Source organism: Trichosurus vulpecula, chromosome 5 (genome assembly GCF_011100635.1).
Source record: "Trichosurus vulpecula isolate mTriVul1 chromosome 5, mTriVul1.pri, whole genome shotgun sequence".
Lineage (NCBI taxonomy): Eukaryota > Metazoa > Chordata > Mammalia > Diprotodontia > Phalangeridae > Trichosurus > Trichosurus vulpecula.
This window is the reverse complement of record NC_050577.1, coordinates 113,996,824-114,011,205: the sequence shown is the minus strand read 5'-3', so window position 1 is coordinate 114,011,205 and position 14,382 is coordinate 113,996,824. Positions and strand designations below refer to the sequence as shown.

General features: G+C 36.5%; 1 protein-coding gene across 1 annotated transcript in view; it reads left to right on the top strand.

The window, feature by feature from the left end:
- Window positions 1–14,382, top strand: part of EXOC4 (exocyst complex component 4) — an 890,815-nt gene that overhangs the window by 625,291 nt on the left and 251,142 nt on the right. The window contains exon 11 of the mRNA XM_036759981.1: window positions 11,444–11,663. Within this exon, the coding sequence (XP_036615876.1) occupies window positions 11,444–11,663 (220 nt within the window). The remainder of the gene's footprint in view (window positions 1–11,443; window positions 11,664–14,382) is intronic.

The window sequence follows — 14,382 nt, the reverse complement described above, 5'->3', positions numbered from 1 at the left end:
ATCCCCACATTAGCTATGTCCAGAAATGTTGTCTCACTCTGCATTTATCTACCTCATTGTCAAGAAATGGGCTTTATAGTCCTCTAGAATCATAGCTGGCCCCATTTCATTGATCAGAATTCTCAAGTCTCTCAGAGTTGTTTCTCTTTATGATATTATTTTATAAATTGCTCTCCTGTTTCTAGTCACTCTCCTTTGCATCATTTTTTACAGATAATAATTTCCTTTTATATTCATATACTGTAATTTATTTAACCATTCTCCAATAGATGGGTACCCTCTTCATCTCCAGTTCTTTGTCATTACAAAAAAGAGCTACTATACAATTTTTGTTTATACGGGTCCTTTTCGTGTTTCTTTGATCTTCTTGGGTTGTGCGCCAAGTTCTAGAATCACTTGGTCAAAGGGTATGCACAGTTTAATGGCTTTCGGGGCATAACTCCAAATTGCTTTCCAGGGTGGCTGGGCTATTTCAGCCAACAGTATGCTTGTTTCCCTGAAGCCCTTCCAGCAGTTGTCATTATCCTTTTTTTTTTTTTGGTCATCTTTGCCAATTGATAGGCACAAAGTAGAACCTCAGACCAGCTTTAATTTTTATTTTTCTGCTAATGGATCTCTATCATTTTTCCTTCTGTTTCTTAATAGCCTGGATTTAGCCCTTAGAAAACTGTTTTTATCCTTTGACCACCTGTCTATTAGGTAGTGACTCATTCTTATTAATTTCATTCAGCTTCTTATATCTTGGATATGGGGTTTTTATCAGAGAAACTTGCTGCAATTTTTTCCTTTTTTCCTTCTAAATTTAATTTGTTTAGTTAAGATTGTACAAAAAAGTTTTAATTTTATGTAATCAAAATTGTCCATTCTGTCCCTTGTTCGGGACATCCTTTCAGTCCCTTGTTTGGCCTCAAATTCTTCCTCTACCCAGAGATCCTAAAGGTCATTCTTCAGAGCCTCCATTCTAATGTAATGTGTTTATCATGACATGTTTTATAGTAGTGCAGTTACCTTTCTTTGTGGCTTATTCCCCATACTAGTTTGTAAGCTCTCACCTAAGCTCCGGGAGAGTTGTGACCATATCTTACCTAAACTTATCTTCGCAGTGCCTTGCACGCGGTAGACACTTAGAACACAGATGCTGAATGAATGAATGTCCCTTTTTTGCATTTTTTAAAAGGAAAACTAAAGTAACTCAATTTAAGTATTGACTATAGTAGGAGGGAGAGAATAGAGAGTCCATTTTGCATTAATAAGGGAAATTTAAAAGATAAATGCATAGACTTCTAGGTCTTTGGAAAAGAATTATTTTGTGTTTGTTTTCTGGTGTTTGTGCCAGTAGCCCTTTTATTTTTTCTTTTAACATTTTAGCAAAAGTAGTTTGCTTAATGTTAGTTTAAAGTTTGAATCACTTAAATTTCTGTAATGATTTACTTTAAAAAAATTCAAATGATTGTCATTTTTTTCCTTTAAAGAGGGTTACTTCATTTTATCTAAAGTGCTTTTCTGTCTAGTGGGAACACTTAAGTGTAGTCACAAATCACCTGCAGTATATTCATAGAAAGATTAAAATAAGTTAAATTTGTTTATAAGCCTGCAGGTTCTAAATTTCACAGATAATGTTCTTTTTTTTCCTCTCCTTGCTTAAAGATTTCACCCCCTTTCTCTTCTGGTCTTCAGCATGAATTTCTTGTAACTATAAATGTGAACACCTGCATACCATTTTATTTCATTAGGACAACAAATTGCCTCCTGAGGGTATAAGCTATGGACAGAGAGTCATAGAATTTTAGAACTGAAATGCACCTTACAGATTATCTGATCCATGATTGTGTTACAGTGATGTTAAGCTTGCTTTGCACTTTTATCCAGAGAAAATTTTAAATACATGAAGAGCAGATAATAGTTACTCTAAATATATGCAATTATGGGGACTTAGAGGACGAATCTCTTCTTCAGATGCCCATGACTTGCTCCCATGAATTAAGTGGTGAATATGCCCCAAAGTGCATTAACCTTTATGGATTTTTCTTTGGTTTTCATGTTCCACTGATTTATGGTCTTAAATATGGCTGTTGCTGCTGTTTCTGAATGAACTCCTTGTAAATCATTTCTAAATGATCCTTTCCTAGTCAGATAATCTAAGTAAATTGAATACATAGCCAATCAATTCTTCTGAGGTTTCTATTTCTTTGTGAGACTTGTTTACCAGTGTGTATGCATCTAAAATATTCCATTTGAGGGTATGAGAACCTCTGAGATTGAGATCTCCAAAGAACAACATTTTGTCCTGCCAACTTTTCCACTGCAGATTGTGCATTTGAGAGTTTTGATTAGGAATGAAAAAGGGTTACCAAAGATCTGCCACAGCTCCTTGTGAAAGACCTGGCTGAATTCTGGTTGTGGTGTTTACATTCGGTATGGCTATATAAGGCATACTTGATTCAGATCAAATACACTAGGGGTTTTGAGTGCAATGTATTGAGTAAAAAAAAAATGTACATCTTTTAGCTTTAAGAGGTTGTTGGTTGATTTAAATGAACTGTGGGAACATCTTTTATATATTGTTCAAGTTTGGGTCTTCATATTAATTATTAATATTGGCTTCTCTTTTCACTGTTTTATAAGTTTTATGAAAATTCTGCATATGGCCTAAAATGTTGAATTCTCAATCATAGGATCACAGGCCTTTGGGATTTGGAAAAGACGATGAGGATTATCCAGGCCAGTTCCTTCATTTTGTGTGGGGTTTGAGGTGTGTTCAATTACTTCAAGTCATGTATGAATCTTTGTGACCCCATTTGGGGTTTTCTTGGCAAAGATACTGGAGTGATTTGCCATTTCTTTCTCCAGCTCATTTTGCAGATGAGGAAACAGAGGCAAACAAGATTAAGTGTCTTACTCCGTGTCTCACAGCTAGTAAGTGTCTGAGGCCAGATTTGAATTTAGGAAGATGAGTCTTCCTATCTCTAGGTCCAGCTCTCAATCCATTGGGCCACCTAGTTACCCCCTCTCTTCATTTTACAGATGAGAAATCCAGAGTAGAGTCTTGAGTACAAGGTATTGTTTTAACCTTTTATTAAACTCTTGGGTTGAAAAAAATCGGGGTATCTGGGTTCAAATCTTGGTTCTGCTATTTATTATCTCTGTGACATTTGACCTCTCTGAACTTTTCTCCTCTCCCAAATGGGGAGGTTGGGATGCTTCCTAACACCTCCAAATCCTATAATTCTGTGGTTCTTAATAAACTTTTTTTCTACATATAACTTACCCATGTCATTTTCCCTTTTCTATTTTACCATAAAACCAAACAGCAAAATTGAGCTTGAAAATTTCAGGATACTCAAGTCAAAATTTTGGTTTTTAGAGCAATAGCCCTCCACCTTTACTTAGCGTATTAGCCTTGTATTGTTAAATTTCTTCTTATAGATATCTTATTTAAAAAATAATGCTCTTAGTTTTTATATTTCCTTACTTTGTTCTATATTTTCATTTGGATATAAGTTGTGCTGCTATAACTTAGCACAGAACATAATTAAAATGCTATTCTGTTTGGAATATTTATTTATTTTCTCCTTTACTATATAACTGTATTTTATTTTCTTTGCTTCTAGGTTTAGGTTTTGGAGCCTGGAGAAATGTCTGGGTCACCCATTGTGACCTTTCTGTATTTTGTAGGACCCTTCAATATATCATTTCCACTAATGTATTCTCTAATCTAGTCTTGACTCTCTGCAACAGTGGTACCTTGACCACCTCCCTTGGGATTCTTTCCCACTGCCTAATGGATCTTCTTGTTAAGACATTTTCCATACAACCTTTTTTCCTTTCCATCAATTTATGCCATTGTATCAATGTAAAAAGGGCTCCTGAAATGTGATGTGGGGCCTGCAGAGAGAGTGTATGTTACTCTAAAGTAGTCTGGCTTATTCATGAACATGCCCATGTTTTCCTGTTTACCTCTACTGTGAATAAAGAGTATTTGTATATATTGCTAGCTTGAATTGTTGGCCATAGAATTTCAAGTTAGGATCTGGGCAATGAAATAGTTATTTGATATCAGCAGCTTTCTTCAGAGGAATAAAAACTGTTTCTTTACTACAAATCCCATAATACAGTGTCAGACCACTCTGCTCAAGGATATTTCTAACTAGTCAATGCTGCTAGACTTGGCTGAGATGGAATGGGAGAAATGGAGCTTTACGGTGAAATGGAATTTGTGATGATGAGCCTCAACTAAGCAAGGGACTTTGCAAATCAGAAGCCCATGCAGCTTGAGTGAAATTTTAATTAGTTTAGAATTTCCCCAGTGGCACTCTCTGAAAAGGGATGGAAATCAAATCAAGATAGAAGTAGTGGAAATTATTAAGAAAGGGAGGAGGGAGAGACGGAGGGGGAAACAGAAAAAGAGAGAGGGAGATTAATTCAAAGAGAATAGGTACATATTAATGTGCTTACTTTCTTTGAATTGTTTTCGATTTGCAAGCATGTATTTTCTCTCTCTCCTCTTCCCATTGGGGAAAAAGAAAAGAAAAGCAAAACCCTTATGACAAATATCCATACTCAAGCAAACAAATTCCCATGTTGTCCATGTCCAAAAAAAAAATGGGGCTCATCTTGCATTTTGAGTTAGAAACCAAAATACAAGTATCTCGCATGTGAAAGTTTTTAAAGTCCCTTATTTGGTGATTGTTTAAGAGAACATTTCTGACCCATATACTCAAATATAGGAACCAATATAATCTTTAGGAAATCAACATAAATTTTAGTATTAAGGTACAAAGAAAGTAGTTCTTTAATATAATTATTTGTCTTTCTGATTTTTCTAACTCTCTCTAACCTTGTTTAGGACAGGTTTTTTGAGTATATGCTTTGTCTCCTTAACTAGGTTGTGAACTCCTTGACTAAAGTGATCATGCCTCATTAATATTTCTAGAATACCCTTCCTCGCCAAAATACCTAGCATAGGACTGTGCCCAGAGTTGGCATTCAATAATAATAATAGCTAACATTTATATAGCATTTCCTGTGTGCCAGGCACTGTACTAAATTCTCTACATTTATTATCTCATTTAACCCTCATAAGATAATCTAGAGATTTTTTTGAAGACTTGTGATTCCCTCAGTGTGGAAATCCCACCAATACAGATTATCAGATCAACAGTTTTTCCATAACTTACTCAAAGTATTCCTGGGGAACTCACAGGTTAAGTTCTTTCTCTATGGTGTCAGATGGAAAAATTGAAATAAGTATTTTCTGACTCTAAGGCTAGCTTGCGTCCACTATGTTGTATTCTTTGGAATTTATTTATCCTCTGTCTTCTCACTTTCATTGAGCTGTTTAGAGACCTTCTTGGAACACAAGATTTTTTTCTGGTTTCTAATTCTTCCTCAGTCTCATCCATTCATTCAGTGAAAATTTATTGAATTCTTTCTGATCTCAGTCCTGTGCAGATAGAAAAAATGCATGAGGCAGTTTATGCTCATATATTTAGAGCTTAGCATTGACAATAATAACCTATTTTAGGAACAAGATATGTTTAAGATAGTAATATATTGAAGGAATATATGTGCATATACATGAACAGTTTTTGAAATTTTTGAAGGTACAGATTCACAGATAATTATATTCCCCAAATAAGTTATTATTGTCAATCCTAATGAAGTATCATAAGAACCACACAGGTATATTTATCTTTCTTGATCTCCAGAATTCTCTAGTCAGAATAAGGCACAAAAAAATCCTAATATAAACAAGGAAGTAAAAGTACCAATAGTCACTTAACTCAGATCACTCTTTTAGAAAGGAAGAAACTTGAAGTTTGAGACTTAGGTCTTTTCTGACTCTTCAAAGAACAAATTAATCTCCCTTCATTATCTCCCTAATTATATTGTATATTCTTTCACATAAAGTTTCACCAGTACCCACTAGCTGTATGACCCTTTCTTCTATTAACAGTAAATCAGTATTGGCTAGCCTCAATGATGAGGTTATGTTGAATCCTCATGTTTAAACCTATAAGTCAGGGCTGTACAACCTGTTGATTCCAAGTGATCAGTTGACCTATGAGAATGACTAATTAGTTCCATTGAGGTGTCAGAAATCAGTTACCATGCCTGTTTTCCCATGGGTCATGGCCATTTCTAGCAGGGAATGAGAGCCATAGCTGGAAAGCTTTGGTACGATTTCCTCCATAATGGCAACTCATTTCAGGACCTCATAAGAAATTTGGACCATACAGATATACTGTCAGCACCTTCCCCACCTCCACCGTCACTCCCTCCCTCCCCCCCCATACACATATGCTGGTCTAGCACCATTAGCCTAGGCCTTCTGTCCTAGCCTCTGTTCATCCTCCTACCCCAAAGCCCAGAGACCCAAGAAAATAGCCTTAGAAAAGCAGACTCATCATTCAGTTGGATCACAGGATTGAAAACTAGAAGGAACCCTAGAGGTAGTATAATCCAAACTCCATACTTTGCAGATGAGGTAAATGAAGCTCACAGATGCTAAGTAATTCGTTCAAGGTCAGAAAAAAAAATAAATAACAGTTTCTGGATACCAGTAGATCTTTTAACTCTTAACTGTGCTGCTCTCTTATTATTAATCTCTGTCAATATCTAGCTATGTAATATGTAGGTAGATGCAGCATATATAGCTACTAAGCTAAAGAGCTGTGAATTGGAGTCTAAAATGCTATTAGAAGAAGTAACATGTCATAAGATAATTTCTTAGACCCACAGTTAGGAACTGTGGCTACAATCACTGACTTGTCATTTAACTTAACAAGGAAACATATAAACAAGGGTCATAGAGTTTAGAACAAGAAGGATTCTAAGAAGTGTTCTAGTACAATCCCTTAACTTTCTACATTAAGTAACCAAGGCCCAGAACGATAAGGTGACTTGTCAGGCCCCACAGGTAGTGAGTGGCAGAGCTGGAGTTGGAACCAAAGTCCTCTCACACCAAATCCAGAACTGTTACCATTATGACATCTTACTTATCTCAGGACTTACTTCTTGTTTCCACATTGTCAGTAAGGATCCTGACCTCTACCAGTGATAGAGTTATAAACCAGGACACTTAATAAGACTACCATTAATAAGCCATTGTGGGGGCAGGGCCTAGATGGAGGAGTAAAGAAAGCATTCAGGTGGGCTTTCAACATTCCTCTCCAAACAACTTAAAATAGTGCCTTAAATCAAACTGTGGAGTGGCAGGTCGAGCAGAAGGTTAAAGTGAGACAGTCTTCTAGAAGCCCAAGATAACTTAGGTCAGAAAGACAATTTTTAACTCAAGATAACTGATCTGTGACATGGGGGCCAGGAAGAAACCATTCAAATACCATGGAGCCACAGTGAGGATCACACAAAATTTAGCAGCTGCCATGTTAAAGGAATGGAAGGGTTGGAATATGATATTCTGGAAGGCAAAAAAGCTGGGATTATAACCAAGAACAATCTATTCAGCAAAACTGGGATAATCCTTCAGGGGAAAAAGTAGCCATTTAATGAAATAGAGAACTCTCTAGCATTCCTGATGAAAAGACCAGAGCGGAATAGAAAATTTGACCTTCAAATACAGGACTTAAAAGAAGTATAAAATGTAAACCTGAAAGAGAAATCATAAGGGACTCAATAAGGTTAGACTGTTTATATATCTGTATGGGAAGATGATAATATAACTTCTAAGAATTTTGTCATTATTAGGGATGTTAGAAGGATTCTACAGAGACGTAGAATAGAAGTAAGTCAATTATTTTGAAATAATGTAAAAAACGATTGGTGAGAAAGAAGATGAAGAGAGAAGGGAAAGGAAGAATGAAGAAAATTATCTTACTTAAAAGAGGGATGGAAAGAAGAGCTTTTACAGTGGAGGGGGAGCAGGTAATACTTGCACATCACTCTCATCAGTATTGATTCAAAGAGAGAATAATATATGCACAGTCACTTGAGTATAGAAGTCTATCTTATCCAACTGGGAATTAGGAAGGGAAGCCGGTAATCAAAAGGAGGGGCTGATAGAAGGGAGGGTGGATAAAGAAAGACAATAGTCAGAAGCAAAACATAATTTGGATTACATGAAATTAAAAAGCTTTTGTACAAACAAAACTAACAGAGCCAAAATTAGAATAAAAACAGGAAATGGGAGGAGGGGAGTTTACAAGTTTCTCTGATAAAGGCCTCATTTCTCAACTACACAGGGAATTGATTCTAATTTATAAAAATGAGAGTCATTCCCCATTTGATAAATGGTCAAAGAATATGAATAGGCAGTTCTCCGAAGAAATCAAAGCTTTCAGTATTCACATGAAAAGCTGTTCTAAATCAGTGCTGACTAGAAAAACGTAAATTAAAACAGCTCTGAAATACCACCTCACATCTATCAGTTTGGCTAACATGACAGAAAAGGAAAATGACAAATGCTAGAGATAATGTGGAAAAATTCAGACTCGCATTGTTGGTTGAGTTGTGAACTAGTCCAACCTTTCTGGAGAACAATGGAACAATAGACGTTTTATAGCACCAAAGACTATAAAACTGTGTACCCTTTGATTCAGCAATAACATTACCAAGTCTGTATCACAAAGAGATCAAATAAAAGGCAAAAGGATGTACAAAAATATTTATGTTAGCTCTTTTTGTGGTGGCTAAGAACTGGAAATTGAAGGGATGCCCATCAATTGTGGAATGGCTGAACAAGTTGTGGTATGTGATTGTGATGGAATATTATTGTGCTATAAGACATGATGAGAGCAGGATGCTTTCAAGAAAACTTGAGAAGACTTACATGAACTGATGCAAAATAAAGTGAGCAGAACCAAAAGAACATTGAACACAGTAACACTAATATTGTAAGGATAATTACCTGTGAAAGATTTAGCTACTCGGATCAAAATAACGAACCAAGACAATTCCAAAGGCTCCTTGATGAAAAATGGTATCCATCTCCAGAGAGAGAACTGATAAATCCTGAATGCAGATTAAAGCAAACCTTTTTTTTATTTTCTTTATTTTTGTTTTATTATTTTGCCTGTGTTTTCTTTTGCAATGTGGCTACTGTGAAAATATGTTTTGCCTGACTTCCACATGTATAACTGATATCAAATTGCTTACTTTCTAAAGGGGGTTGGTGGTACTAGAGTGGGAAAGAATTTGGAACTCAAAATTTTTAAAAATTGTTAAGAATTGTTTTACATGTTATTAGGAAATATTTAAAGAAATAAAATTTTAAAAGAAAAAATAAACCAGTGTGGTGCACTAGCACCTTTACAAAGCATTAGGTTCCCTATCTGAATCAAAGATCATGGGGAGGCATTTGACAAATACTTGTACAGAGTTGAAAAGTCCTCAGAAGCAGGGAACTAAATCATCCACTTCATATTTACAAAATTAGCTCATTTTTTGTCTAAATATTAAATTGCTTTGTTGATAATTTCTAGACTGTTTTTATTTAAAGAACCATTTGGGTTTGGTTGGGTTTTTTGTTTGTTTTTTTTGTTTGTTTCCCTCAGAGAAATTAGAGAAAGTATGCTGGTTATTTCTAAGTCAGGAAATCTGTATGTCAAAGAAGGCCTGAGGACTTCGCAGTTCTAAGATCCTCTGAACCTCTTAGTCAGAAGTAACAAGTTGAGAATCTCCTCATTGGAGAATTTAAGAAAAGGCAGAATAAATTTGTCAGTGGTATTGAGGATTTAACTCTTTTTCAAGTAAGGGTTGAACTAGAAGGGCTCTCAGGGCCCTTCCAAATCTGAGATTCTGTAATCTGGCCAAATGGGATTAAAAGAGGTTGGAATAAAAATATGGGTCAGTATTTCTTCTTGCCTCTACTTCTTCCTCCAATCTTATTAGGAAATACCAACAGATGCCATTCTACTCAGATTCCTGCAAGGCATCAATTGCTTCCTCATTAAGCAAACATTGCCCCTGATCTGTGTCTTCTCTGCTCACAGAAGGGCAGTTTTTCAGTTTAACAAAGTTTCTTTCTGTTATTGACTGGGGTAAAGAAGGAGCTGATAAGGCAGCTTTTTTTTGTGGAGTTTTTCCTTGTTTGCTTTTTTTCTTTTTTCTCTCTTTTTTCCTTTTTTATTTCTTTACACACTGAGGTCTCTCCTAGTTCTGAAAGCAGATTTGAAAACTTATGTTAAATGAGTCCCCTCGAGTTAGAGATGACAACATCAACCTGGATATGTCATTTTAGATTGATGAAGTCAACATAGTATAAGCTTTAGGGAATAGATGGTTTGTGTTTGAAAGAAACCACTCAGCTAAAGTTGACAGGAGGCACTCCATCAGTGCTACTCAAAGAAGCTTTGTATTCTAGAGACACCAAAGGCAAGCAAGGAACTGGGAAGGAAAAAAAATGCAGAGAAAATTAAGAGCATCATATTGATCTGTTTAGGGGCATGGTGACCAGTAAAGGAAAAAAAAATCTCTCTAATGTTACAAGCTTTGGAAATGTCAGAAGCACTTAATGTTCAAAAAGTATCTGTTCAAAAGACACTTTTTTCCAACCATTCTTTTGAAAAGAATAAATCAGTTAATTGTAATTCTGATATTTGATCCCAATAATCACATTTCCCTTTTTGAAAAAAAAGCTTTGGTAGAGTCCATTGTCATATTCATAAAGGTAATTTGCTATCAAAAGTGAGGCAAAGTAGAACAGGTATTTCACTACAGGCTGGCTAAGACTAGAGAGATTAGGTGTACTGGGAAATGGGGATTGCAGAATCAAAAAGAACAATAATCTCACCAGCGTCCTCTAACCAGTAATGAGAGGCTGCTTTCCCTCTTAACTATCCAGCTTGCTTCTCCATTTTCTTCACCAACTTTTCAAGCTTCCCTTAAGTGTTTTTTTGCTGTCTTACAGTTGGACTAGTCACCTTAACTACTTTCTTCTGGATCTTTGTTGGTATTGATGATATAAGTTGAGATAACTTAAAAAGATTTCTCTTCATCTGCCCAGTACCATTTTCTTGTCATGACTCACTTCTACTGTGACAGTCTTGGTTGTACCACCCCCAGAAATTTATAATTAGGTTTGTCTGGTCACCTTCAGAGTTTCTTAAATTGGAAAAAAAAAAAAGTCCAGTGATGGCAATGCTTGTAGTCAGTCTTTAGTCAAGCCTTTATTAAGTGCTCAATATATGTCACACAAGGTGCAATGGAGATAGAAAGGCAAAAGAAATTGTCCGTGATCTCAAGGACATCATATTCTAATGGAAGAGACAACATGCGGAATAATAGTTCATACAAGATATGTCTCATAGCCTTCTGTTCTTAAGAAGTCCACCTAGAAAATCGACATTCTGGGAATTTCCCCCATGTGCACTAAAGAAGTACCCCAAGTCTGGTGATACTTCGAAAGAATTGCGAAGCATTTTTATGATTGACTCCTCTATTCAATGAGTTTATTACATATAATTTCTCTCCTCTATTCTCCTAGGTTTATTCAAGAGATCGAGCACGCCCTGGGCCTTGGCCCAGCCAAACAGTGTCCTCTTCGAGAGTTTCTCACCATGTATATCAAAAACATATTCCTCAACCAGGTCTTGACTGAAATCAACAAAGAGATTGAAGGAGTCACCAAAACGTCTGACCCCTTGAAGATCCTGGCTAACGCAGATACCATGAAAGTACTGGGAGTGCAGCGGCCTCTTCTACAGGTAATGATTAGCGTATTTTTGCTCTTATTCCAGTGATTTTCAAACATAAATCACACAAAGGTTTTGAACTGAGTCGAAAACCCTGGATTTGAGTCCTAGCTCTGATACTTTTTTTGATTTTGAAAATTCACTGAAGTATTTTATCAGAGTACATTTCCATTGTACGTCTATGTGAATGCCCTATCTACCTCATAACAGGCAGTGTGGTGTAGTGAATAGAGGGCTGTTCTTGGAGCCAAGAAAACCCAAGGTCAAGTCCTGTCTGTGGTGCCTAATGACTTGCATAACACTGGGCAAATCACTTAGTAAACGTTTATTACGCACCTACTGTGTGCAAGGCACTGGGGATACAAAAAGAGGCAAAAAAGAGTCCCTGCCCTCAAGGAGCTCGTAAGGGGAAGGCTACAAGCAAATAGATATGTGCAAATGACCTATATAGGATAAATAGTAAATAATTAAGAAAGAAACTAGAGTTAAGAAGGGTTAGGGAAAGCTCCCTCTAAAAGATGGAGTTTTATTTGGGATTTAAAGGAAGCCAAAAAAGCCACTAGGTAAAGATGAACAAGGAAGTCATTCCAGGCATGGAGGAGGACAGCTGGAGAAAACGCCCAGAGTTAACAGATGGAGGAGTGTCTTGTTCCTAGAACGGCTAAGAGGCCAGTGTCACTGGATTAAAGAGTAGGTGCCAGGGGATAAGGGGCAAGAAGAATGGAAAGTTAGGAGGTTAGGCCTCAAAGGTCTTTGAATGTTAAACAGAGCATTTTGTATTTGGTCCTGGAGGCCATAGGGAGCCCATGGAGTATATTGAGTGGGGGGAAAGGGTGACATGGTCAAACTCATGCTTCAGGAAAGTCCCTTTGTTGGCTGAATGGAGGATGGATTGGAGTGGGGAGAGACCAGGCAGGCAGACCCACCAGCAGGCTGTTACAATAATTGAGGTGTGAGGTGATCAGGAGATTGCACAAGAGAGATGACAGTGTCAGAGGAGAGAAGGGGGCATATGTCACAAAGGTGAAACCGACAGGCCTTCTCAACAGCTTGGATATGGGGGGGTGAGGGATAGTAAGGAATGCAGGATGACTCCTAGATTGTGAGCCTGAGCAACTAGGCACATGGTGTCACCCTTGAGAGTAATAGGAAAAATTTGTGGGGCCGGGAGAAGAGAGGCATTATTTGTTTATTTAGTTATTTATATATCTTGGATACCAAATGCATATCAAAGAAATTTGATACAAAGATTTTTTTTTCCCCATTCAACCACTTCCCTGCTTTTCCTAGATGCACTAATTTTGTCTATACAGAAGCTTTTAGTTTTCAAGTAATCAAAGTTATCTATTTTATTATCTTTTGTAATTGCCTCTATCTCTTGTTTAGTTAGGACTATATCTCCTAGCCATAGTTGTGAGAGGTGTGTGATAATTTTTTTAATAGTATAATCTTAAATACTAAGGGTACACATCTGTTTAGAATGTTTTGTAGAACATAGTGTAAGGCATTAGTCTAGCCCTAATTTCTGCTAGACTGCTTTCCAGTTTTCCTAACAGTTTTTATCATATCAGGAATTTTTTCCCCTAGGTAATTTATGTTTTCTACTTTTTTCAACACCCAGTGGTTATTGAGTTCTGTTGTTTCTAGTCTGTTGTATCGATTTAACTCTATTTCTGAATCAATGCGAGATGGTTTTAATGACTGCTATTTTATAATGTAATTTAAAGTATGGGAGTACTATTCTTTGGGCAAATTTTTTAACTGAACTGAACCTCAGTTTCCTCATATGTAAAATGAAGATGTAACTACCATTTCACTACCCACTTCACAGAACTGTTGTTAGGAAAGGGTTTTGTAAACTTCAAAGTGCTATGTAAACAGTAGTTTCTTTCTGTTGCTTTAGTGGAATACCAGTAATTCATCTGGTTAGGCCCCTACTCTCAAACAGGATTGAATCTAGACCAATTCAGGGCTATTCTGGCAATCACTCAGCTGGCTCAGAATGAATCTGAACCCAGATGCAAACTGAATTATTTTTAATGAAATGAAATTGTTTTATTTAGAAGATGAGCTTGTTTGGAGATTAAAATTTCATTTTCTCTATTGATATGTGACCTCATTGGTGTAGATCTAAGTAAGAATTCAAGTAAATGGGCTCAAGATATTTTTCATAGGCCTCTTGGCTTAGCAAGATGGTGGTTCATTTCTCCTAAAACTTAAGAGACAAAGAGTGTATTAAAGTATGATTATGCATTGAGTTAGGATTACATGCCATTATGGAATCTCTTTTGTCTTTCTCTAAGAAATTGTTGTACACAGCCCAGTGATATCCATGTTTATACTCTCAGGAGATAGAAGAATTTGAAGTGCTTTGATTGTCATGGAATCCTCCAGTGTCCGAGCTAGAAGGGACTTAGGAGATCATCTAGTCTAGTCTGGAATTTGTTTTACAAGGGAGGAAACAGGATTGGAGAACTTCAGTATTTTACCCAAGTCCCCTAGCAGCAAAGCCATGACTAGAACCAGAGCCCCCCAGCTCTTACTCTAGGACATTTCCCACTCTCCTGTGCTACCTTCTGCCATTCTCTGGTTTCCTAGACGAGGGATTCTCAACGTTTTTTTGAATTGTGATACATCTTCTTCTTAATGATTACTTTTTTTTACTGATTCTTCATATTTTATTATTTAATATTTTTAGTTTTCAACATTGATTTCCACAAGATTTTGAGTT